The sequence below is a fragment of the Poecilia reticulata genome, chromosome 21, assembly GCF_904066995.2.
Source record: "Poecilia reticulata chromosome 21, P_reticulata-male-v2, whole genome shotgun sequence".
Lineage (NCBI taxonomy): Eukaryota > Metazoa > Chordata > Actinopteri > Cyprinodontiformes > Poeciliidae > Poecilia > Poecilia reticulata.
The window spans coordinates 12,189,147-12,214,921 of record NC_088850.1 but is presented as its reverse complement, the minus strand read 5'-3'; the positions used below and the strand labels follow the sequence as shown (position 1 = coordinate 12,214,921).

Sequence of the window (25,775 nt, the reverse complement as noted above, 5' to 3'; positions counted from 1 at the left end):
TGAAGCAGTGCTTCCCCAGTTCCGTTACTACACGTAGTACTTCTTTTCTTCCTCAGGGAGGCGCTCTAGTTTAAACTTCACGCCGAATGTGATTACAGAATGAATGTGTGCGGCTAGCCGGCTGATAGCTTCGGCAATGTTGTCACTATCAGAATGATATCACAGCGGGACAGAGGAGAACTCGCTCGGTTTTATACAGTGACAGATCCTACACGGCACCAGAAAGGCTACACTGTGTATAAAGTCACAGCCAGGGTAAGTAAACCGAAGGTGGCCTTTGTGACAGCTCGGGAAATGCTAAATGTTATTAGCTAGCTTGCTAGCTAGCTTGTTAGCTTGAGCTGTGCTAGCAAAGCCAATGAGATGAAGATTTCATGCAGTGATAACAGCAATTTAAGCCGTCGAGGACGACTTTCCTATTGTAACAATTCATATTACCTTCCCAATTTCAATGCTTTAAGAATCGGGTAGCATTTCTGAGTGGCTAGCTTCTAATTTTTAATAAAACAACCTTTATTACGAATCATACTGCTATATATCAAATTTAAGACATTGTTGACACGGAGTGACTGACCTAACCTAAATCTGGACAAAACAGTTCTGTTATTGTTGTCACAGTAATGTTTCACAGTATATGTGCCTTAATAGAGATTAATTGAGACTCCTCAAGTAAATCACAGCCTTAAGAATAGAATCAGTTTCGCTTTTACCTACAGGAAGAACTATACACCCTGTAATGAACATTCTTGATATGTGGGGAAATCACGATAGGAGCAAAAATATGGTTTCTCTAAATACCATATTAGTATAGGAATATATTTCTTAAATCATTGGCTGTTGTCCCATAACATGTCTGTATCTGGAGCTGTGTGTTTTTCACAAGAACAAGCTGACACAAAATAATCATCCGCGCTAAAGACAGCTGATTTACAAAGAAAAAAAGGAACAACAATTATACACGTTTTAGTATAATTTGCTGTACAAGCAGGCATGCTTTCTTGGCTAAAAATAAACCTAAGGAGGACTTTATGCAACATTATCATAAATAAGATTGCACAATTATTTTCAGAACACCAAAAAAACGCAGAGAATGATTTATCGTAAAGTAAATCTTTTGAAACATGGTTTTCAATTTATTTTCTAAGAAGACATGTAATTTACTACTAAATTATTTTTAAAATGTGCAGTTCCTGTTGAGTTTAAATAAGGTCACATGTTAAACAATGGTGAGAAGACGCATTAAAATGAACACGCCTGTACATTTGTTATTCTCATTCAGTCCAGACTTACCACATAAATTACCATGGCAATAACATCCCATCATAAAGTGAAGCACTATTGTGAAACTAAAGCCCACTGCTGAACTGGATTTTACCCCATTAAGCTACTAAATCCGACCCCAAAGTTTAAATTGCTCCTGAAATGCCAAAGTATTTTTGTGATTGTTTTGATTTTGTTTTTTTCAGATTTTACTTTTTTCTTTTTTTTACTTCTGATTTGTTAAGCTGAAAGTATCTCTGAAATATTGAAAGCTACCCTTTCAATAATAAAATATGAGAGGTATTTCATTATTCTTTCAAGCACCAGAGCTCAGCACTAGTTTTAATAACAGCTGACAGAGGAGTTGAGTTTGTTTGTCTCCCCCTAGCTGCCATGTTGTTTATCAAGATTTTGGAGATGTCCCGTTCTAACACACAAGCCTTTCGTCATGGGCTTCATAATGAAGTCATTGTGACACTGTGGGCTGTCCGCCCCACTCGTCCTCGCATCTGCCTGTTTAGAAAGTCTCTATCGTGCTAAAAATCCCTAATTCTGCTTTTTCTCCTCGTTACAGTTAATCTCTCGGAAGAACCCAGAAGATGTCCAAGAGGTAAACACTTATATTTCTGTATTTCTATTTACAGGGGGAAAAAATACAAAATTACAGACTTTTTTTCTGTAATATTCTGCCGTTGTTTATTTTTACGATGGCATTTATTTGTATCTATAAAAAAAATGCAAGTTATGAAAACCATTCAGGGACTAGGTGAAAGTAATCTTTCTTTTGCTGTTTTTTTCAGTTTTTGTTACTTTAAAAACAGGATTTTACCATCTAAAGCTACATTGTTTATGTTTACAATAGTTTTACGTAACATTTTGGACCTTTTATAGAGCATGTTTTCGCAATTTGTTTTTCTTTTGCATCTTTCTAAGTATTGCATGTCAACAAAAGAAACATTCAGTTCACACTCATGACTACACAGCTTTCTGTCTCATGTCAGAAAAGCTTCATCTCCCCACTTTATTGTGTATCCATTAATGTGCATTAAAAGCGCAAGCATCCATTTAAAACGGAGAGGAATTCAGCATTGTCTGGGCCCAGAGCTAATTCAGGAAGCATGATGTCAATTACATCTGTTTCCTTCAGACTAAGTTTTGCCTCAATGCACTACATTCCTCAATAACTGAGAAGTCCTTCAGGTCAGCCCTGGTGATCTGCTTAGTTTCCCTTTGAACCAACTTAAAGTGTGAGATTTTTGAAAGCCAAAATTTCATCTCAACATAAGATTACTGTGTTTTGTTGTGTGGAATGTCTTTATCTGGTAAAGACATTCATCTTGAATGTCTTTACAAGACATTCAAGATGTCTTGAATGTCTTGATTGATGCGCATCTGATTGATGTGCATCAATCAGATGCGCATTTGTTTGTGATTGTACACATGAATTTAAAGCTTGAATTTAAAGGTTTATTTAGGAAAAAAAATACAAATGAATAAAGACATTTAAGTTGTAAGATAAGCCAGATTTGAGTGGTGGCTTAAATTCTTTACAAAATGGCGAACGTATATAAACAAATCGATGTTAGCAACTCAGAATTTGTATTTGAACAATGATAAAATTACATTCATGCACAACTTTTATTTAATCAATAAACTGGTACCTTTAAACAGAATAATATTGATTGGTTCTCTGTAGTTGGCTTCCTCTCCATCTCCAGCAACGCACTTCTGTTTCTCTCACCACAGATAATAGTATGGAAGAGATACAGTGATTTCCGGAAGCTACATCAGAACCTCTGGCAGCTGTACAAGAATGTATGTAGCCATTCTGAGCTATTTCCTCCCTTCGCCAAAGCCAAAGTATTCGGTAAGATACTAACCATTTTTACCCATTTACATCAGATGTTGACTTGTAATTATAAAACTGTCATAAACAACACGGTTAAAATGTAATATTTTTGAAAACACAACGAATTATCTGGAATGTCTTGAACATACACTTGAATGTCTTTTTTTCTTTTATTAATGGCCTTTAGTTGTTTTTGAAAAGAAAATGAAACAATTCTGTTTCATAGTTTGTTGTTGCTGTAATTTATTTTGAGGGATTAAAGAAAAAGGGGCTAAATGTAAATGGACAGTACACTTTTCAGAATTTTATTTGTTAAATACTTATTTTAAAAAGTGTGTATTTCTTTCCTTTCACTGTACTGTGAACTACTTTGTCTTTGTATTGTGTAAAATTGTACACGTGAAAAAGCTGCGATGTTATGAATGCATAATGTCAGAAAAAGGTGTTTTTAAGTGTTTCTGTGCTTATTAAGGTCGATTCGTTGAGTCTGTGATTGAGGAAAGAAGACAGTGCTCTGAGGATCTCCTGCAGTTTTCTGCAAACATTCCCGCTCTGTACTGTAGTCAACACATTCAAGATTTCTTCAAGGTATTGGACAGTTTATGCAGAAATAAGTATTAGACCACATAGTTGAGCTTTATCTATTCATTTAGAGTTTTTTTTTTCCTCCTAGGGTGGGGAGATCCACGACGGCTCAGATCTCATTGGACCAGCTGAACCTTTTTCTGACTTCCTGGCTGACAGTTTATCAGACTGTAGTTCTGATGGTAGGCGTACACATAAAACGCTTCCAAAATGTTTCTCTTTCTATTGTATAAAATCTTATCAGTCATGCTTTTTTCAGTACAAAGAGACATCGGTGGTGCAGAGGAGTTGACTGTCACATCTGAGTATGGGGGTAAATTCAGCAGATTTTTTTTTTTAGAAACATGTTACCCTATTATTTGTTAAACATTGTTTCACTAATCTATTTTGTATCTCATCTTTCAGGCCCTTCTAGTGACAGCGACCTGACCTCCCTGGCAGTGGATACAGACTCTCTGGCTGAGTTGGATGATGGCATGGCCTCAGGTAGCACCTCCCCAAACCAGCCACAGGGGGAAGCCAACAACATCAGTAGTAGCTGCAGTCCTCGTTTGCCCTCGCTGCGTGAACGCCGTACCCCGTCCCCTGCCCCCGTCCCCGCCTCGTCAGCCCCTAACCCAGAGGTCAGCTGGCCAAATCGAACACCACTCTTCTCCCGCAGTCTAAGGAAAACCAGCGGCGTCAACGCTACGGACGTAAAGTCAGACTACCTCGACAAAGCCAGTGAACTGATCGGTTTTGCTGTACAAAAGGAAACTGAGCAGGATTACCAGGCAGCGTTTTTATACTACCGCAGTGGAGTTGACTTGCTGCTTCAAGGAGTACAAGGTCAGAGAGTTCAGAAACATTTATCTACAGGAAGTAGACTTGAGAGCTGAAGCAGTTTCAGTAATGACGTTTAATGTGCCAGATATTCAATTTAAATTTTAACGTGGTCCTTTGCTGTTCTTCTAAAAGGTTTCTAAAAGTTGCTCAGTTTCTTTTGGCATTTGCTTTTAAATGTCTCTCTCTTTGGTGTAAACACAAAATAAGGTGCACTACCTCAGAGTAAAGGGTTTTTTCACTGACTTTGTCTTTGCCATAAAAATCCTACTAATTGAAATATTTTCAATTACCTCTGTTCAGGTGAACCAAGTGCCTCACGACGAGAGGCGGTGAAGAAGAAAACTGCTGAGTATCTGATGCGTGCAGAGCAGATTTCAGGTCTGCATCTGAGAAGCAATATGGGTCAGGGATCAACACAGACTGTGGTGAGTGGTCACTTCTCTGTTTGGTTCATGCAGGAGTTTTTTTTGTTTTTTTCTTTAATAAATGCTGTTAAACACATAACTTATATCGCATTTCTTTTCATTTGTTATAATTTAAACGTTCTAACTAAAATGTTGCTGTTCTTTTTGTTTTGCCAAGGCCTTTGGAGCTCAGTGCTGTTCTTCTTCAAGCAGAGGAGGGCAGCAGAGTCCATCTGATGAGCTGATAGCTTACAGGGTGATAGGTGTTATTAACAAGGTAAGCTTACAAGATCTGTAACCTGCATAAACTCATTTCGATTTGTTTTGATGTTCTTTAATTCCAAAATGTAATCATGAAGTGAGCCTCATATGTCTTTTATAAGGTCAAGTTCCTCTGCTTAGGAAATAAATCTGTCTTTGAACGCAGCATGATTTAAGGTTAGATTTGTTTTAAAATGACAACAGTCAGGTCGAGCTAGCGGTCATTTGTTTCATCATAACCCCTGACCAAGAATGCGGATGGTATCCATCTTCAGACTTCTCCTCCTTGTGTCCTACCTCATATTCTCCCATCTCTTTTATCTGAGGCAGTAAAATATAATAGATTTACTAGATGTATGGCAAGGGCTGAGTGTGTGTATGTTTAGCGTCAGTTATGACTACCACAAGGTCAGTTTGGGTAGTTGGTCCTCTCAAACAGCTGCCGGCGAAGCAACTTCACCACTCAGCCATGAAATGACTTGGCACGGAGCTCAGAGAATGACACACAACATTGAATCGATGATGCTCAGCCTGTGTATACACACACACACACACACACACACAGAACCCGAAGGAAAACATTGACACTGCACCAACACGTGTTATATCGCACAGTATTTCAGAAACTTGCTCAAGTGCAATGCAAAAACAATTTACACATTATAGACCTGGTCTCCTCCTCCTTCTACGTCCTCTGTTTTTATTTTAAATGAGGACAGAGGGGACAGATGGTGGGAGCTCCTCACCCTACTGCCCCTCCCTCACCCTTTCTCTCCATCTCCCCCTCCTCTCTTCCCTGATGTTTATTTCTTAATTATATTAGCACCCTGGCTAGCACTGCCACTCTGTTTACTCACAGCTCCATTCATATCCATTTAGCCTGCACCTGTTTGGTCCCAGTCAGGGTCGCCTGGCGAGAACAACACACACACACACCGGGTCACACACATATGCTCAAGCTCTCCCCTGAGATGGTTGGAGACCAGAGCAGCAATGGAGATGTTAGGGAGGAAAGCAGGGATCATGGAGTGAGAAAATGAAGATGTTTTTAGAAAAATGTTTAGGATTGAAAGGGAAGGAAAATGATAAATGATTAGACTCTTTATGAGAAGGTTTACATTTCTTGATGATATAGTGAGGATATTTTCAGTACTTTCCACATGTAGAAAAGTATATTTTTTCATGTTTTTTGTCTGAAAGTTGTACATAGATACACATCCATGCATACATTGACAGATACATAAATTCATGCATTTGTTTGATCATTTCACCATCTAACCATCTGTTTTTATCCAACCGGGAATTTTTTTTCATATTCCACATTTAAATCCTGGTACCTGCTCAGAAATCTGCCAAAAATAATAAGGGTCCTAAAGAAATTTGCTAAAATCTTTGAAAATTAGCTTACAAGTTTGACAGGAAAAAGTGGTATGAAATACTGATTGGCGAGATTTATTATTTTTTGGAATAAAAGTAAGTGTCAATTAAAATGTACAAATGCACCACAAACTTTTTTTGGCACTTCAGCGATGACTGTATACAACCAGAGCCCTGCGAACATAAACACTGCTCTCAGAATAAAGTGTTTACAGCACACATGGTCACTGATTCAGTCATGTTGCTCTCATGGGGCCAGTAGTGGAAACCACAGTCAGTTATTTTAGTTCGCAAATATCATCAATTTAAGACCTATTAAACCTTTTTGTTATCATCATAAAATACACTTCTTTTCAGCATATTGATGACAGTAAGCAACACAGTAGTTGGTGTTTTTATAACCCTTCTTTGTCTTTGCCCATTCCTGTCATTTTCAAACAGGAATGTAACTTTAAAGTGATTTTTAGTCTACGTTATTTTTTAAAATTTGTTTTCAAGTAGTAAGTAAAGATGCTTTTTCGCTGCAGGTTCTTCTGGTCATTGACAAGAGGACACAGGAGACATTCATCCTCAAAGTTAGTATCATTCCTGTGCTAGTGGGTGTTTGTGAATGTTTTGCTGCATTCTCGTTGTCCTGGCCATGAGTGTGAAGTGTGCCAGAAGCCCCTGTGTGTGACCGGTGTAATTGATTCTAATGGGCCTGTCTCTGTCAGCCCCTCTGCTCTCAGGTGTGAGACATGCGCCAGATGCTAACGCACAAATGACTACATACGCACACACAAACAGGCGAAACCCACACATTTTCTCACAGAGCCTACCTAATGCGTGGTGCTCTTTTAAATCAGATGCTGCATATAGCTTGATGAATTCAACGACTTTGGGTTGCCCTGAGGCGCAGACGACACTTTAATGGAAGGTTTCTCCTTAGCCAGTTTCTCTTTTTTTACTAAACCCAACAGCAAACAAAATCCTTCCGTTCCTCGTTTGATCTTGTTGTGCAACACATGTTCTGTTGTAGGGACTGAGGAAAAGCAGTGACTGTGGGCAGGCTAAGAAGACTATTATGCCTCTCTCCGTGCCCCACATGGTGCAGCTGAGAAAGTTCATCATCTCTGAAGACACTGTTTTCCTTCTGCTCCACTACGCTGAGGGTGAGACATAACCATTCTACTTATAGGCTTAATCTTCTCAGCTTCTTGTTATTTCCCTTGCTCATCAGATCTCCTACCCTTTCTGTGCCCTTGTTTCAGACGTATGTTTTATTGAGATGGGTGTGTGTCACAGGTCATTATTCTGAATACCAGGTGGCGCCATGCTTCATTACCTATCGCAACACCTGGGCCTCCTTACAACCTACTTACTCTAGGATGTAGATGTACGCTGTGTGAATACAGGGAAATACAGTCACATTTTTTAACACCCTCATAACCCTTTTAACCTGGTGTACTCCATAGTTACATTTTGCTAACATTAGTAGTAAATACTAACCCTAATGCAAAGTTGGTCACCAGTTTTGTTATTCAGTATTCTTTTCCGTTGCAAGATCCTGATGAGAAGAGACAGGCAATGACCTAAGTTACATTAGACCCGACAACATGCGGATGGGTTTACTTCTGAAAGCATCGAACTGCCCTGACATTATCATCATGACTGTGAACTCCATGTTCTTTTCAGCCACGCACAACAGATGCTGATTCCATCTGTCATAGCTTGACCACCAACCCCCTAAAAGTTATGTCTGTCCTTTTACACACACCCACCACAGATACTTTATGGAAGGACCCCTGTAGTTATCTCTCAAAACTGCTTGGTGCTTTCATTGCCAACTCTTATATAGGAGGCATAGTGAAACTTTGTTTGGGATAATGACCAAATTTTAGAGCAAAGAATTTGTTTACCTTGAACCAAGGATTCTCAGACAGTGAATTTCCATCACCTTTTAGGAATTCTTTTCCTTCCTGTCTTTTCTGATTTGTAATAGATTAATTTCAGAAGGACCAATAACTCTGGAAAGTTGAATCAAGAAATCAATATGATTTTCTGAAATCCCTGGGAATTTTATGAATTTTGTAGATATTTAAGATGTGAACTTCTGTTTAGTCTTCAGATTTTCTGTTTTTCAGAAATTAAGATAATATTGAAAAATATCAGTCTGACCAAATAGCCATCTTTCTTTAAATATTTCATGAAGGATTCTCACATTTTGAAACCTTCAAAACTATTATTGCAAATAAGCAGCTCCTCACAGCAGAATTTATGGCAGGAACGTTTTCTTAAGAAAGGGATATAATGATTTGAGCTTTTTCAGAAATAGAAAAAAAAAAGGACTTAAACGTTTTCTTGGAAGTTTTGATTTAGTGGAGACCAAACTCTGTCTTCTTTGTTCTTCTTCCCTCATGTGTAGTCCTTGTTTCTTGAATTTTAACTGTGTTCTTCTTTTCTCTTCAGGTGGGAAGCTGTGGTCTCACATCGGAAAGTACCTTCGTAATTCCAGCCCAGAGGAGAGCTTTGACATTCCTTTCATCCAGAAGAGCCACACAACGGCTGTACATTCTCCGCACCACATAATACCACAGCTGGATGCAGGTTCTGCCAGCTGTGATTCGGAGCCGTATGCTGGTTCACATCTTGCTTTAGGCCTTCAGAAAGAAGGGGAAATCCCTTTCATGTCTCCTGTTAAAAGTGCCGTCCCTTCAGGGCTCCGGGACCAAATTGGAGCTCAGACTGACTCTGGTGCGACTTCTGAGGAGGAGTGCACAAACAGCTATTTGACTCTTTGCAATGAGTACGAACAAGAAAAAGTAGAACCAGATGCACTAGAAGAGGAGGTCGATGAGAGGAGCGAACAGGAAATGCTGTCTTTGGAGGTGCCTAATGCAACTGCAACAGCGTCTTCATACAGCCGTTCGCTGCTCAGCAATGACAGCCTTTCTTCCCCAGGAGGCTCTCAGGAGCTCGGCTTCTTCAGTGAGTTTTCTGATAAGAGCGGCCAAACCCTTGAAACGGACCAGACCCGCAGTGAAGGACATGATCACAGGGAAGTTTTCAGTCCTTTACGATCCCCCACAGAGCCTCTCTCTTTGGATCAATCCAAACACACACCAATGGAATTTTTCCGCATTGACAGCAAAGACAGCACTAGCGAGGTCACTGGCCTCGATTTGGGAGAGCACTGGCATTCTCAGAAGCAGCCGCCTCAGTTTTCTACGTCTGACCTAGGTTCAGAGGTCACCGAGGAGCTACCAGAACTGGCTCGGGAAGTAAAAGGCCCAAGCTTGGAGTTGTGGGGGTTGGACAGTAGCGATAAGGGGTCTAATGAGTCAGTGCCTGTCATCTCCTTTAAAGAGGCAGTAGTCGAAGATGAGGGTCATCCACCAGACTTGTTGGTCAATCTTCCTGTAATAAGTGGGACTGCAGACTTTACACAGGAGGAATCAGAACCTTCAGGGGTGTGTTTGGGCCTTGAAGTTGCAGCCACTTCTCAAAAGTGCATCCAGCCTGATGTCTTGCAGCTACATAGCCAGCATGAGGACCTGGAGGAGCAGCACCTAGAACAAGAACTTTCATCTTTCTCTACAGCCTCTGCAACTTGTGACAATAGTCTTGCATGTACTTCTCTATGGGACGACAGCCTGGCATTTGGACTTGAGGCATGTGACAAAGTCTTTGACCAAGACGACAGTCAAAGCAGTGATCACCACCTAGAAACAGGAGTTTTAAGTGAGAAACCTCAGCCTTGCATGGCAGGAAACACAGACTCTGCTCCAGTCCTCGGTGACACCTCCACAACCTCTATCTCAGCTATGAACGGTACTCAGGCTTGCACAGTCGTTGAGAGTTTATTAGATCTTGATGGTGAATCATCAGGAGTCAATAAAGCCACAAGTGGCAGCGACTTTGATAAAGAAGTGTCACGGCTGTTTGCAGAGTTAGACGAGCTGTCGTTGGCTGCCACCCAAGCTCATATCCCAGAGGAGTTTGTGCGATGTTGGGCAGTAGAGATTGTTACGGCCTTGGACTGTCTGCATCAAGAGGGCATCATCTGCCGGGACTTGAATCCCAATAACATCCTGCTTGACCATCAAGGTTAGATATATTGGTTATTGATTCATTGTACGCTTAGAGACTTTTCAAGCTCCCTTTTTTTATTCGTGCTTACGGTTTTATTTATCAGTGTAACTTGAGATTACTTGATTAACTGACAATGTACAGAAAAATTAAAAGTATATATAGTATCTGTATTCTATTAGAGACATGCTGGTAAGTTACTGAACACCCATGCTTTGCAGAAATATTCACATTTTGTCTGTTTACAGCCACAAACTTAAATGACTTTTAAATGATAGATAAACACAAAGCAGTACTTATGAAGTAGTAGGGAAATGATCTTGATTGGCTATAATTGTATGGCTGGTTGTGGTCTCACATCAGAATAGCTTACTGATCAGGCTGTAAGGTGTTCGTTGTGTTCATCAAAGAAATGGCCTGTACATTCTCGGGAAACTTTCTGTGATGGCTTATTTTTTTGCAAATACTGGTCTGTAGTGTCTACCTGAAGCTAATAGTTAGATCAGTTTTTTATGTCCAGGATGCGTGAGAATGCAAAAATGTTAGCTACCCTTGTCCTGAGACTACAGTTCTTAGACAGAGGGAAATAAGCTAAGCCTAATGATCCTCTCTGCAAACCTAATTGTTCATTGCATTTTGATTCTGTCCTTTTTGTGTGGTTTAGCTCATCCACAAGTGATTGTTGTGCATGGATCAGACAGAATATGACCAGCTGCTGTGCAAGGTTGTATTTCTTTGAGTTGCTGCAGGAGGTAGAGTCTCTGTTGGGCCATCTTATGAACAGTATCTACGTGAGGACCAGCTCAAGTCCTGAGAAAGGGTCGTTTAGGGAAAGTCCATCCTCATCTCCAAAAGATGCATAAATATTTGCAAGTTTTTATGAAATAAAATGTGAAAACTGTTTAGTGCATTTGGATTGTGCCTCTCCTGAGTCGAACTCTTTAGTCCTACAAGTCTGTCAGATTTTCAAGTCTTGCCACAGATCCTGAGTTGTGCTACTATTAGTTTTGCCATACCGCCCAAAGAGAAGCAACCCAAAGCGTGATGTTGCTATTACCATGTTTAATAGGTGGATGGATTGTGTGTTCACATGGCCCGTTTCAAACTGCAAAGGGGAACTTCTTGTGGTTCTCTTTCTCTTCCCAGACGATAGATTAAGCAGTGATCAGTGAGATGTCGGGTTACTGTTTTATAAGCTGTCTGTGGTGTTTCAGATTGCCATTTGTAAAAAAAAAAGTTTATTATGCAATACTTTATGTCTTAAACTCCAAATAAATTAAACTAAGTTTGTGGTGGAGACATGTGAAAATCTGAAAACATTTCAGTGGTGTGAATAAGTTTGCAAAGCACTATATATTGCCTATTTATTGCAAGAAAAAGAAAATCCAGCAGCCGTGAGTCTTACTTCTCACCTTCAAAATGACTTCTTACCATTTTTTTAAACCCACGGTGACCTTTTATTGCTTAATCACAAACTGGTTTATGAGACTGATGGCGGCTCCTCTGGCGTTGTTTTAGCCTGATGTCAAAATTTCCCCCAACAACTTCTTTTGTCGTCCTACAATCATCTCTCTCCACCTCGTTATCAACAAGCGTCTAATTAGCTGAGTGGCTGTTTTCGTCTCCCTTGTGGTAATTATTGTTCTAAAGGGCCCATCAGCGGCCTAGTGTGGTGCATCAGTCTGGCTAGCCTAGGCTAATGGCTACGGCTACCTAATGACACCATTAGTTCTAATGATAGCGTTAACGGGTAGCCACTAAACAGGAGTAATCGCAAGGGCTGTTTGCTTGAAAAGCTCACAGAGGGCTGTAGAGGGGTAGAAAGGAACGGAGGAAGGGAGCTCTTCAGAGGTCTTAAGTAGTTTGGAAAGTTGAGTATTTTGTTTTCTTCTCTCCTTAGGGCATGTGCAGCTCACCTACTTTTGTAGTTGGTGTGATGTGGAGGAATCCTGTGACAAGGAGGCAATGGCCAATATGTACTGTGCACCAGGTGAGAGACAAAAATGTTTTAACACTTCCTGAATTACTCATCATAAGCGCAATTTTTATTTTTATTTTTTGGCTACTTTCTATCGCTCAACAAGCTCTCATTCAATTCATTCAAGGTTCTCCCTTTTAAGCGTGAAGTAAATATTTAGATTTTTATATAATCGGTATTATTTTTGGACTCTCAACAATATAATACATTTTTAGAATTCTGATGAAGCAAATACATCAGTTTTTAAAATAATGTTTGGGTTGTTTTTCTTTGCCTATTTTTATTATTACTTTTGCTATAGAAACAAAAATAATAACATGAGGAAGAAAGCATCTGTTTTATTTTAAATACCTGTGAATCAAATATTATTTAATTAATTTCTGCAGCAACATTGGGTTGATAAGACACATATAAAAGAGATTTTGTTTTCTGGTCATAACAGATTTCTGGTTGTCTTTGTGGTAGAAGCTACCCATATTATTTTTTTCCTTAAATGTTCTTTTAGAAAATGAAGCAATTTCAAGAATATCTCTTCAAATCATCTGCCACAAACCCTTGTCTGATCTTTGTCAAACAGAAACGTGAATTTAAGTATAAAATGCATTTATAGACTCCAAATTCTTCTTTTTTTTATTAATTTAATGAACTGGGTCAACAAAATCAGTTTTTTTAGTATTTGACCAGCTGATCAGAAAGGAACATTTAGATTTTCTAATTATTGGCTAGTTATTTGCACTCTGCCTCAAACTAAATAAAAGATTTTGCAAAGTTCAAACCATCACATAAACTGGAACTTCTGGAGATGGCTGTCCTTCAAGGATCTAAAACTCATATAATGTCTAAACTGAATATTTCATCCTACTCATTCCCTCTGTACCAAACCAAAGACAGATCTGGTTTTATCTTGTGAGAACTTTGGATAAAAGCTTTCTCTGAACTTCCAAATTCAATCTAATGTAGCTTGAATATTTATTAACAAAAATCTGAAACAAACAACAAAAACAGTGGTGGTGGTTTTACGTTTGAATATTTAATCTCCTAAATTTGCTTCATCTCACTGTACTTCTCATGTTGTCCTGGAGAGGGCGGTGTTGTGCTGCATTCAGCCCTGTAACCCGGTGTGTCGCCCCCAGCTGACTTGTGGCAGCTCTGGCATGCTGTTTAAAAGCTGCCTAAAACAAGCTGCTGCTGGACTACAGCTTCAAGTTCCTATTTAGCACTTCTGTGTGTGTGAGGGAGTTTTTTTGTTTGTTCATAAGATTTCAATAGGTTGTCATTTTTTTTCCTCATTAATATATCGCGCTGTGCATACATCTACAAACTGCACTGCATGTTATGTTTTATTTCGGCAGGTTACTCTGGATTGTGAGCTAACTGAAAACTCCCTATTTATTCACTTTTACACACTTTTACGTCCTGCTTATCTGTCTTATTTATCCACTCTCACCAGGAATGCTAAATCCTTATTTTGTGTAGAAGCTACACTTCTTACAGTAGATCACTTTTTGAGAAAGATGGAAAGCTCACATTTGGAGCCTGTATATTATAATTATGCAGCTTAGAGTCTAAATGGTAATTAGGCATGAGTTTCTAACTATAAAATCTTGACAAAAAAAAATCATGTTGTCCCAGTAAATCTGTTTTACACAAAAAATGAAAACAAAAAAGTTTGATATGATAACCACTTATTTATAAGAAAAAAAAACACAATAGATTCCTACTGCTTCTGATTTTTACAGTTCTATCAATGTTGCTGCTTTTAGCTGCTTAGTAGCTTTCTCGCGGCTTTAAAGCGGTCTTTAAAACGGCTTCATCTTAATAAAAGTGATCATATTTAAAGTTTCCACACTGTGAATGTAAGAGCTTTTTACCTCTAAATATTTCTGAGCAGCCAAATTTGTCTTACTTGTAAACAAAGGGAAAGTGTGGCAGCCTTGTTTCAGCCAGCTGATGGTAAGGAACCCAGAAAATGGTATGGGACGGGAGCATTTTCTCTGGCTTAATAAAAGGGCTTTAAACTGTATGAATGGTGCATCACGACGGCCTTTTGGTAAATTGAGGGTGAACAATGACGTTTGATTCCTGAACATGTGAATCTGATCCAAACATGCTTATCCTCTAAATGTAGGATTTTATGTGTATCATCCAAGCAGTGCTGCGGTTTAAATCGGCTTGTTTTGATTTTAATTTGACAGCTTCTACGCATCATAAATGAATATCATGTTGCTATATGCAGCCACTTTAAACTGCTGGCTCTTGTGGATCCAACCAGCCCCACTAAACATTAAAAAGCCCTCGTACAAGGTGTGAAGCATCTTGATAGTTACGCTTGATCCCCAGTGGATTATTGGATGCAATGCATAGTATTTCCCAGCAGGGGGTGTGTTGCGATACCATAAAGTTTAAAGACCACTACGACATTTATTGACTGTTCTACTGAATCGCAGACAACTTCCTCCCTTTATCTCGTTTCTCATTGTTCACGTTTACCTTAAACTTGATGATGACGCCACGTTGCAAAAAATGCCTTTCCCATACTGATATTTTAGTCCATACGCCCATACATGCATCCACTCATTATATTTAAGTACAGGGGAGAACACACACACCAATGTAGAGGTTAGTGAGTGTGTGTCTCTGCTGCCCTTGTTATGTATTGCTGTTTATCCAGACAGGGTCAGCTCTTGCTATGGCTTCATTCCTGATGACAGATTTATGAGTGTTTGCCAGAAACCTAGCAGGGCGCCTGCTGTGACTGAAGCTGCGTGTGTGTGTGTGTGTGTGTGGGAAGGAAGATGGCATGTTTTTTAAAACACACTCATTCACACCCAAAAAAACACGGGAGTGTACTTGGAAAATATGGCGACGGGGAATTAATCTGTTTATCCTGCTCTTGTGCTTATTTATTTTCTCACTGTTTTGTCATTACAGATAAACATCAGATGGCTAATGTTTTGTTCACTGATAAGGAAAGAAAAGGTGTTGACTTTTTTTTTTTTTCTGTAGGACAACCTAGTTTTAGCAGAAAGGGGAATTGTTTATTGTTCCGTTTATAAGGAAGCAAAGCTGAAACTGATTGTCTTGGTCGTCTAAGAAAAGGGAAATTCGGTTTTCTTCCTCTCTGAGGGAACAGTTACTGAGGACTTCATCATCCTTGTTTTGGATCCTTTTACCTACTCAGCCAAACATGATCTAAAAGAAGATAAAGTTTAGTTCCTCTTTTGTTGCCCGGCCGTCATGTCATTGTTTTTTGAAAGGCAGTTCAAGGAAAGCATAACCTGGCAGGACTTCTGCTTTATTTTTAACTGCATGTTCTCATACTTCACAATGAAGACACATACAATAATTTGTTAGGAACAGATACATTATTTGATTACTACAGGGTTTCTGTCCAGTCATGATGAATTAAAGAAATCTCAATTTCAGGTCTTTGAAATTCCTATAAATGCCGATTTTTTTTCAAATCCCTGCCTGGGCTCTTTCTGAATGGATTTTTCATATTCTCCCTGTTTGTGCAGGATGAATATCATAGAAAAGTGAATTTATTTCAATTATTTAATTCAAGAAGTGAAAGCTGTTGCTTATAGATTCATTATAGATGGCGATGTACTTAATTTAGTTACCTGTGATGATGATTAACAGGAAGTGAAAACTTAGATTTCTCAGAAAACGTTAATATTACATGAGACTAAAAAAATATATATTATGTCAATGCCGTGGCCTACACGAAGTCACTCACATAGTCTTTGAGAAAGATCACTTAAGTTGAAGGCATGCAAATGGTTGTACTCCACCATGTTAATGGAAAGTTGAGTGGAGGGAAAAATGTGGTAGAAAATGGCGCACACTAGCAACATGGAAAACGTAGCCCTTAGAGGACTGTGAAAAGGTAACCCAGTCACAAAGCTTGGGATGTGGAGTGAGGCTGAAGTCAGCATTTTAAGAGCATCACACAGACATATTGAGGACGTCACCTGTCCCAATGCTTGTGTTAAGCCACTTCTATACTTCAGACAGTGTCAGAACAATCTTACTTGTGTTTGGGGGGGAAAAAAGGACTGGATTGCTTCTAAAAGGTCCAAAGTTCTCTCTTCAGATGAAGTTTACGTTTCATTTGTTATTCAAGGTCCCATAGTCTGGAGTTAGAGTGGAGAATCAGAATAGCTTTTGAAAGACGAGACACCAGATGCAACATTGCAGATTAAATGAAAGATACTAACATATGTTAGTACTGAATTAAAACTATTATGAATTATTTCATAGCAATACATTATTTACATTTTTTTTCAGAAAATGAATTAGAATATTGACTTTGTGTGCTATAAAAATATTTTGAAATCATGTCAAAACCTGTCAATCACCAATCAGAGCTGATCAAAGAAAAATAATTTAATTGATGTATTAATAGTTTTAAAATACTTGACTACAATTGGTAGTGCCGGTGCGTCATATACAGAGGATATGTGGTTGACCTGGGTTCAGTTCCCAGTCTTGGTTAATTTGCTGCTTGTCTTCGCCTTCTTTCTTTTTTTAATAAAGGCTAATAGTGCCAAGCCATAAAAAAAACTTGTATCTGTTTATATAGTTTAACTTTAACTTGTCTCTAATGTAATTTATGTCTTCTTTGTAAATTACATGTGTTCCTTGATTACCTTTTTCAGTAAATTACAACAAAATGCCTAAATGCTTGACAGGTGCTAACCTTATTTATGTATAAACATTTCTTGTGTTTTTTTTCTCATTTTATTCATCTGATTTTCATTTGAGTTTGTTTAAATTGGAAGACTTTACTGTGTTAAAAGGTTATTTTGTCTCATGTGTTGCCTTTGACAAACTGTGCAAACTGTGTGTGTGTGTGTGTGTGTTGTCCATTGTGTCTTCACCCCTGAATATCTTATGTTAAGTTCTTTGTATTGTTTAGAAGTGTTTCGTGAAAGCTTTCATTACTTCCCACCTGCATGTAGTTTACTTCCTCTTTCTATGACGGCCGTCAGTTAAGTTTTTAGGGAAGTCGGTCTACGAGGAGAAGAGAGAAAGTTCCTTATGGTGCCCATGAGAAATGAGATGCTGTGTGATTAAGATACAAAGCTTGAGAGAAGGTCATCGTTGGGTGGAAAGGGAAGGAGGAGAGGCCACAAGCTGGAAACTTTGCTCTGTTGTGCACATTATGTCTTTTAGGTCTGTAAAAGTCTTAATTGTTCAAGAAAACAGCAGGTAACGCACCATGAATCCCGCTTGCAACAGTGGGCTCACGGATGCCGCTAATTCCCCCTCTCCACCCACTTTTCCTCCATCCTGTTTCCTCCCTTCCTCGCTCTGACAGAGCAGTAAGTGTAGCCAGCTCCACTGTACTCCCCCTGCAGCTCCTTAGACATTAATCCATTGTGATGACATCGACCTTGCTCTGAGACGCACACGCGTGTGTATGTCCAGCATCTCCCCTCCGGCTCATAACTACACAGGTATCACTGGTCCGTTCAATGACGATCTTCTCTCCTTGGCTGTCAAAACAGTGGTCCTGGGAAGCCCTAAAGACTGGTTGCTCAGTTAGCTCTGTGTGTGTGTGGGGGTGCATCCGCGTGTGTGAGACATTCAAGTTGTACCGTAGCCCTCTCCAACCTTGGCTGCAAAGAGAGCTGCACAGGGCCCCGGAGTTTTCCGGCAGCCTCCAGGAAACGAGGGGTCTTTGTCTAAAATGCACCCCCAGCTGAGGAGCCTGGTCCCTGGGCACACACAACCGTGACCCTGGGTCCCGGCCCTCTGGGTGACCAGCTCCCCTCCACCCCCATCCCTCTGGAGAGTGGGGAAGAGGCAAGCTGAGCAGCACATGAGGCCATCTGGTACCCAGCGGAGCCACCATACAGCAGCTATGAATGAATGTCACTCTCAGTATCGTTCAGCTGCGGAGTCCTGCAGCCTTCAGTCACGACGGCTGTCAGGCTGCTATGACTTCTATGAAATGTTCACCTATTGGAAGGCTTTATATTTTCTTTTGCTTGGTAGACCTGATTGCTGGTGTTATGATTTCAATGTTGCATAGTTTTGTCATCGTCAAGAGAGAAGCTATTTTTGAAACTTTGGAACATTAAACATATGTTAAGAATAAGTAGTGATCAAACTAATAAAATATACTTCTGTTTTTTTCAAATTAAAACCTTCCTCATTTTGTTGTTTAGATTTCAAATACAATTTTTAAGAAATTAATCCATTTATATAAAACAGCCTGTATTTTAAGATATCAAACACAAACCTTACCTAAAACCATAGGGTAAAAAAAAAAAAAGAGAGAAAATGACATATAGTGTTTTACTGTTACCATGTCTTAGTATGTGTGTGTGTGTATGTTGTATGAGAGTGTGTTTACGTTCGGGGTCAGGTCATGCAGATGGTGTGAAGTTGCAGCACAGACGGTTTCCTCAATTTAACTCCTTTTTATTATGCAAATTGCCCTTCGATGAGACACACTTGGAGTGTGTGTGTGAATAGGTTTGAGACAGAGAAAAAGAGACTGTGTCCATTATTTGTGCTCATTTTATTCAAATTATATAAAGTAAGGCAAGAAGCAGAGCTTAAACTGAAGCCATTAGAAAAGGAAAATACAGAAAATATCACGTCTTAGAATCAGTTTGTGTTTTTAATTATTTCAAATGTATATTTTCTCAACATGAATTATTTTTTTTTACCCTTTTTATTTTGATTTATTTCATCTCTTGCCATTGTCTTCAGAGGTGGGAGGGATCAGTGAGGAGACGCCGTCCTGTGATTGGTGGAGTTTGGGCGCCATCCTCTTTGAGCTCCTGACCGGCACGGTGAGTCAAAAAAGTATTGACTGTGTTCCTCAGGTGTTGTGGGATTTCTGTAGGTGTCTTGGCTTTCAGCTCTCACACACTCTTTATGGCTGTGCCAGGTGGTGTGTGTGATTCTGCGCGTGTGTCTGTGTGTGTTTGAGAAGGTGGAGTTAGTTGGGGGTGGGGGGGTGAGATTTGTGTGTGAGGTGCGTCTTGGCTCCGGTCTCTTACTACGGTTCTCGGGGAGTGCCAAAGGGGTGTCAGTGTGACTTTCTCCCCCAGCCTGAGCTCCATCTGCTGGGCCACTGGGTCAGCTCTCCCCGGTCCTCTCTGCTGGCTCCCGGAGAAGCGCTGGGCTCGGGGCGCGCTGACCTCAGATCAGCATGAAAGGTGAAGACCTGGGCAGCTCTCAGGATGCTGCAGCTTGTCTGGTCAAGGATCAGAGGAACCGTCTTTCAAGGAAGGCGTATGAGGAAATGAAACGTTTCCATAAATCGAGACACACCTTTTTGTCAGCAACAAACTTTGCTGAGGTTACTGAGATTTTGTGCATGCGATCAAAACTTAACCTCCTTTAAGTTTAGTTAAAGGAGGTTAACTTAACTTAACCTCCACTGGAAAAAAAGGCGGGTAGAACCAGGTGTCTTTAGAAGTCACTTGTGTGGACTAACCATGAGCCCACCATCTCCACTGTGAGACATGGTGGTGGCAGCAGCATGTTGTTCGGTGCTTTTCTTGATCAGAACATGGAATCTGATCAGAGTTTATAGATTAATGGATGAAAACTGAATTCACTCGGCAAGAATTGTGAACTGCTGTTCATAGACGCTCTTGATGGCTTGATTACTTTGTGTGGTGTTACCACATCGAATCTAATTAAAACACGTTGCAATTTGTCCTGGTAATGCGTCAAAATGTGAAAACGACAATGCAAAATTATCACTTGCAGATTCCAAATATAACCTTTTATGAAGAACAAATACATCCACAGCGTCAAGTGCAGTCATTGAGTGCAGCTGCTGTGTCTTTTCTATTTTTATTCTCTACCTATTTTGAATAAATTCTAATTGTGCGTCGGTGTGTTTACCTATCTGCTGTCCGTGTTGGGTTAATGTTATGTTTTAACAATACGCACATATTTACCTGGGTGGCAAAAAAAAGAAAAAAAAGAATGAAACCCCGCTACACAGATGTCTCCTTTGATGATTATGCCTTTGTGCGGCCTTGGCAGGAACACACACACACAGGCGCACACGGTGTCTCTTGATCCTTGCAGGATAAGATCTGGCCTGAAGCAGTCTTAACTGCTGGTAGGAACGCAGCCAGAAGTCCTGGAGCATCTTTCACAGGAGAGAGAGAGAGAGGCAACAGCCCTAACTGTCGGGGGGGGGGGAATACACATCACTTATGGCTTTTACTTGATGCTTTGCTCCAGCGTTTGTAGCTTTTTCGTTGCTGAAGCAGAGATAAGTTATTATTGTCAATTATGTTGACAGAAGGTCCATATTCTGCAGCTAAAAAGTCAAACTTTGAAAAACAACTTAAAATGCTCAGCATGAGTAAAGTACAACCTGACCAGAAACAATAATGTTTTTACTCTTTCTGTGACTTTCCCTCTGTCTGACTCCCACAACAGTTCCAAGAAAGACCAACAGCAGTGAGCTCATTAACCTGCTGTTTGCGTGATCAGTGTTGTTTCAGGTGCTCTGCCTGTCTGGTCTCCTCCTGTCTGTCCAGCTCCGATGCTTTACTGCTGACTTAGACTCTGCGGGTGTCGGAGCGTTCTGTGTTTTACATTGATGGTTATCTGTCTCTCTTCTTTCCACTCCTGCTACCCTGTGCACAGTCGCTGCTGAGCTGCCATCCAGCAGGAATTGGCCGTCACACAGCTCTCAACATCCCAGAGTGTGTTTCAGAGGAGGCCAGATCTCTGCTGGAGCAGGTGAGAGGGAGCACCTACAACAAAACGAGGATTCCCCGACTCTTAATAATTGATTTTACTTTTAGGTTGCTCTTTGGGGGAGGGGGAAATGTTGAATCTATATTCAATACTCCACTAGGGACAAATGTTCAGTTGCTTAACACAAATAGCAAATCAGTGAAGATTAATGGTTAAAAAAAAACGTGCCATGGTTTTTGCTACTATACGAGAATTTCCAAAACAGGAGTGCGCTGGGATTTTTTTTCATTCAGACGTCTCTCAGGTTTATATGGAGGATGGTTGGAAAAAGAGAAAACAATCACTGAACTGCAGTTGTTTGGATGAAAATGCCTTCAAAGGAAAATGTGTAGCCTGGTTCATAGAAAAAAAGACAACAGTAGCTCAAATAAACACTCGTTACAACCAGGGAATTATCCCCAAAATTGGATAATGACAGAGTTGAAAAATGTTGCTTGGTTCATATAGTTTTGATTTTGACTACCCCATTTGGATGCTGTGTTAAATAACCTGAAAAAGAAAAAAAAGAAACATGCACCGACCACCAACAGCAGCTCAGGCACAGTTTGGACCAATTAGTTCCTGACTGAAGATAATTTCAACACCACAGCCTCCTTGAGTATCATCCTATAATATAATTCCTAAGGCCAGGACTTCAACACATTCATTTCGATTAATTAATTACATAAATTTTAATACAAAAAATTTAATGTAATCAATTACTTTTTCTTTGACTTGCAAGGGATAATTTTTTACAAAGGATGTGGCTGGGAAGCCCGTAAATCTGACACAAGCGATCTTGCAAAGCTTGTTGTAGTAAGCAGAGACATCCTCAGCATCGGTGTCCACAGTTCACATTTCTCAAGAAGTTTTTTTTTTTTTTTTTACAATTTACATAAATAATCAGGGTTTCTGAAACACTTCAAAGCGGAATAGGAATAATAGCTTTTTGCACCAAACTGGTGGATGAATAACCTAAATAATAGATCTAAAACAATGCAGGATGTAACCTGGCACCAGCAAACTGTATCTAATGACGGGCATAGTGAGTCAATATTGTCAAATCTCGCTCCTCATCATACTTTTGGTTGTTTAGCTTAATATTATTTTCTGCTTTGAAAACGGACTAACATATTTCTATGAAACAAGTGTTTTTTGTTAATTACCTTAAAATAAAAAATATATATCTAAGCTTAATATGATTACAACCAAGGAATGGTGTGGGATGCTTTTTGTATGAAAACAAAAAACAGGGTTTAATGACTACCTTAAATGATCATCAATGTATGAATGTTTCCAGACAGATTAAGACAGATAATGAAACATAGTCTCCTCTTGATGGACATGTCCTTAATAATGTTGCTGGCACCATGCTGATGTCTTAAAGCTAATTGCAAATCCTCAGAACTGCTAATCTTTAGATGTACGTTAATGTGATTAGCTTGGATTTCCCTCTGCTTAATGCATAATAAATCTGACAGAAATGATGCGTGGTTGAGCCATGAAGGTGAATTTCCTCTTATATATAGATATATTACTTGCTGAAATAGTGTATTTTTCCTTATTACATTTAATTTCCTTTGCCAATTACTATCTAAATGCTGCTTTCTGTTTGTTTGTTGTGATCCAGTTACTCCAGTATAACCCAATGGAGAGACTGGGAGCCGGCGTGGGAGGAGTTGATGACATTAAGTCCCACCCCTTCTTTGCCACTGTGGACTGGGCCAAATAGATGCACAGCCAGACATTCAAATTCCCACATGCTACGGTGGATAGTTGGGTTTTTTTACACTATCTTGTTAAAATGTCAGTTTTTTATGTGTACAAATGAAACCATGATGAATAGTTTCAAAGTCTTTCCACCTTTAATGTAACAAGTACGCTACACAATTCAACTACAAAACAAATGTGCTCGAGGGGAAACATGTAAAAGAAGAAAAAGTTGAACAAATGTGGATACCCTTAAATTAATAATATGTTAAAACTTGGTTTAATTCAGTATTATTTTTTTTAGTTTGAGACTGCTACATCTTAACTTAATATTTGCCTCCTTTACTTTCCAAAAATTATCCAAATGTTGTCAGAATCTGACGACATTTTTCATCTACAGTAGATCTACCAGAAACCTTTCGGTCAGATGAAGTTCTGAAATCTTTGATTTCAGAATCTTAATTCTCTTCTGTTAATACCAATATTTTGTTGTCATTGCAAGAAAAAAAATAGATCATGCAGGAAAACAAAACCTTGCTTTGTCTTCTGCTTCTCCATGCGTTTTGAACCAAACATAAATATATTTAAGTTCTATTTAACTTATTCTTCTCCTCCTACAAAGTTTAAGAAGATTTTAGCCAGACCTTGAGATTTTCTTTCCAAGAATTGTCTTCTTTTTTAACCACTTTACTGCTCTGTCCAGACATATGGAGAGGTGATTGTTGTCAAGGGACAATTAGTACGAACAAGATTAAGGTTTTAGTCTTAGGTTCCCATCTTATTTAAATGACTGATATAACTATGACATGTATATAGATAATGCTGATGGGTCTTTTTTCCGCTTTTCCTGACTGATACCTTCGTAAACTGAACTTTTTCTAAAATATGCAAAAGGGATAGTGACAAGAATGACAAGAAAAGCCTTTTAAAACAGGAAATAAAGCTGAATTTAATTTCAGATTCACTATAACCGATGGCAGACATGTTTCAACAATGTATTAGTTTTATGATTAACATAAAGTTGTTGCAGCTTTTTAGATTTTTTTTTTTTTTTTACAGGTTTCCCTTAAATTAATTTTTCAATTGAATAATATTGGGTCTCTGTCAGATTAACGGTGGAAAGACAACTGAAAATCTTTTTTTTTTTTTTTTTGCCATCAGAAAGAACACCCATATTTTATTGGGACTGTGTAGACTTTTTACATCCACTGTAGAGTGAAATCAGATTATGCATTTCCTCACAAACCTTTAATCACGTTCGAAATATCACATCACGAGTGTTACGTTTTTTTCCCTCTTCACCTCATTGATTGTGAGTCGTTTTGTGCAGGAAACGGCACAACGGTACCAGGTAATAATTCACTACAATGTTGTTGCTTTTCCACTCCTCACTCAGTCCCACAATATCTTCACTGCATTAACTCTGTGTCAGGAAGACATCGTTATTGACAGAGGCTGACATCATCATCCCATTTATTGTTTCTCGTTACTCAAGGAGCTCACAGACTGACTGACGTAAAACTGTGCAGCTATGATTTAAAAACCGAAGTCTAAAAACCAGCCTAAGAACAGCAGCATTAACGGACTCTATGCAAAGGTGCATAAGCAAAATACTCAGAGAAAGTCGATGTTTGTTGTTGAATTTAGTCATAGTCGAATTATTTAATAGATCAGTGCAGAGAAAAGTCTCAGGAGTAGAGTCATCTCTGCAGAAATCTGAGAAAGCCTCAAGAGTGTATTTGTAAACGGCCCTTTTACAGTTCGAAGATATTTTTATGACTGTCGGAGAAAAATCTCTGCCCTTTGCTCTTTACCCTGCATTTTGTGCATGTTGAATTCGAATTATTGTAATATATTTAAAGCAATGAAAAGTCTGTGGAATAATAAATGGCTTTCGTCTTGTAAAATTATCTTTTTAAGAATGCTGTGTTGGGTAAAATGTAAACATGGACAAATCTCAATCATGTTCAACTTTGTCAATCACCTGCCAGTCAAAATCTTAATGCGAGACACTGGAGTAACACATTTACCAATTTGCCACTAAGGTTTAAATAAGATTGTGATTTCTACTGTGGCTGGTTTACATTTTTTCTAGTTGCAGACCTTACCATGCATCACTTCTCTCATTATGAGTTGATTCTCAAAATAGTGGAATCAGAAACATGTCTCCAGTGTAAATATGACTCTCCTGCTCTTCACTAAACATGGTGAAATACATTGTAAGTTGCTAGCTTTAATAACAGTTTTTTTTTATTATTATTAAAAACATTGTTGCTACTGATTTTTTAATTATTATTATGCTCCCTTTTGTCCGTGCTCTGTTGTGTCAGTGCATTTTGGAGAACAATAAACCAGACCTGGATGACTAAAGTGAACATTGGTGGTTCTTCTTGAGTAGACACACTGTGTGTGTGTGGGTGTGTGTTGTTTGTTTTCAGGCTACAACTTGTCTTATCCGCTGCAGATGATGCTCCTAGAAAGCTGCTGTCACTCCAGCTGATCGTCACATCGGCCATAATGTGAGCTGAAGAACTCTAGTTTGTACCCAGCAGTCAAGTGATTCCTCTAGGACTCGGTTAGTGCTTTTTCCGCCTTCATTTATTTACCTGCTGATTTGTGTGTCACTAAAAGCTATTATAAATGGAGAATACAACCAGGTCTATTTAGTTGCACCTGAATAGAACTGAAGTTTTCAGTAATTTGTCTCTTAATGTTGATCATTGTTTCTCAA

The 25,775-nt window shown here is 39.1% G+C and overlaps 1 protein-coding gene across 1 annotated transcript; it reads left to right on the top strand.

Annotated features, from left to right (window-relative positions):
* The first annotated feature begins 67 nt into the window (after positions 1–67).
* Positions 68–25,419, top strand: rps6kc1 (ribosomal protein S6 kinase polypeptide 1). The gene is made up of 16 exons (XM_008397820.3): positions 68–255; positions 1,835–1,870; positions 3,007–3,127; positions 3,582–3,697; positions 3,783–3,876; positions 3,954–4,007; positions 4,100–4,522; positions 4,820–4,944; positions 5,102–5,200; positions 7,089–7,136; positions 7,580–7,712; positions 9,010–10,647; positions 12,530–12,619; positions 19,334–19,416; positions 21,242–21,337; positions 22,965–25,419. Exons 1-16 carry the CDS (start codon positions 154–156, stop codon positions 23,064–23,066), a joined length of 3,360 nt encoding a protein of 1,119 aa, XP_008396042.1. The 5' UTR covers positions 68–153; the 3' UTR covers positions 23,067–25,419.
* The last annotated feature ends 356 nt before the right edge of the window (positions 25,420–25,775 follow it).

Coding starts and splice junctions, on each gene's coding strand:
- rps6kc1 (XM_008397820.3), top strand. CDS start 154: ATGATATCACAGCGGGACAGAGGAGAACTCGCTCGGTTTTATACAGTG. Junction 1,871..3,006: donor ACCCAGAAGATGTCCAAGAG/GTAAACACTTAT, acceptor CTCTCACCACAG/ATAATAGTATGGAAGAGATA. Junction 10,648..12,529: donor CATCCTGCTTGACCATCAAG/GTTAGATATATT, acceptor TTCTCTCCTTAG/GGCATGTGCAGCTCACCTAC.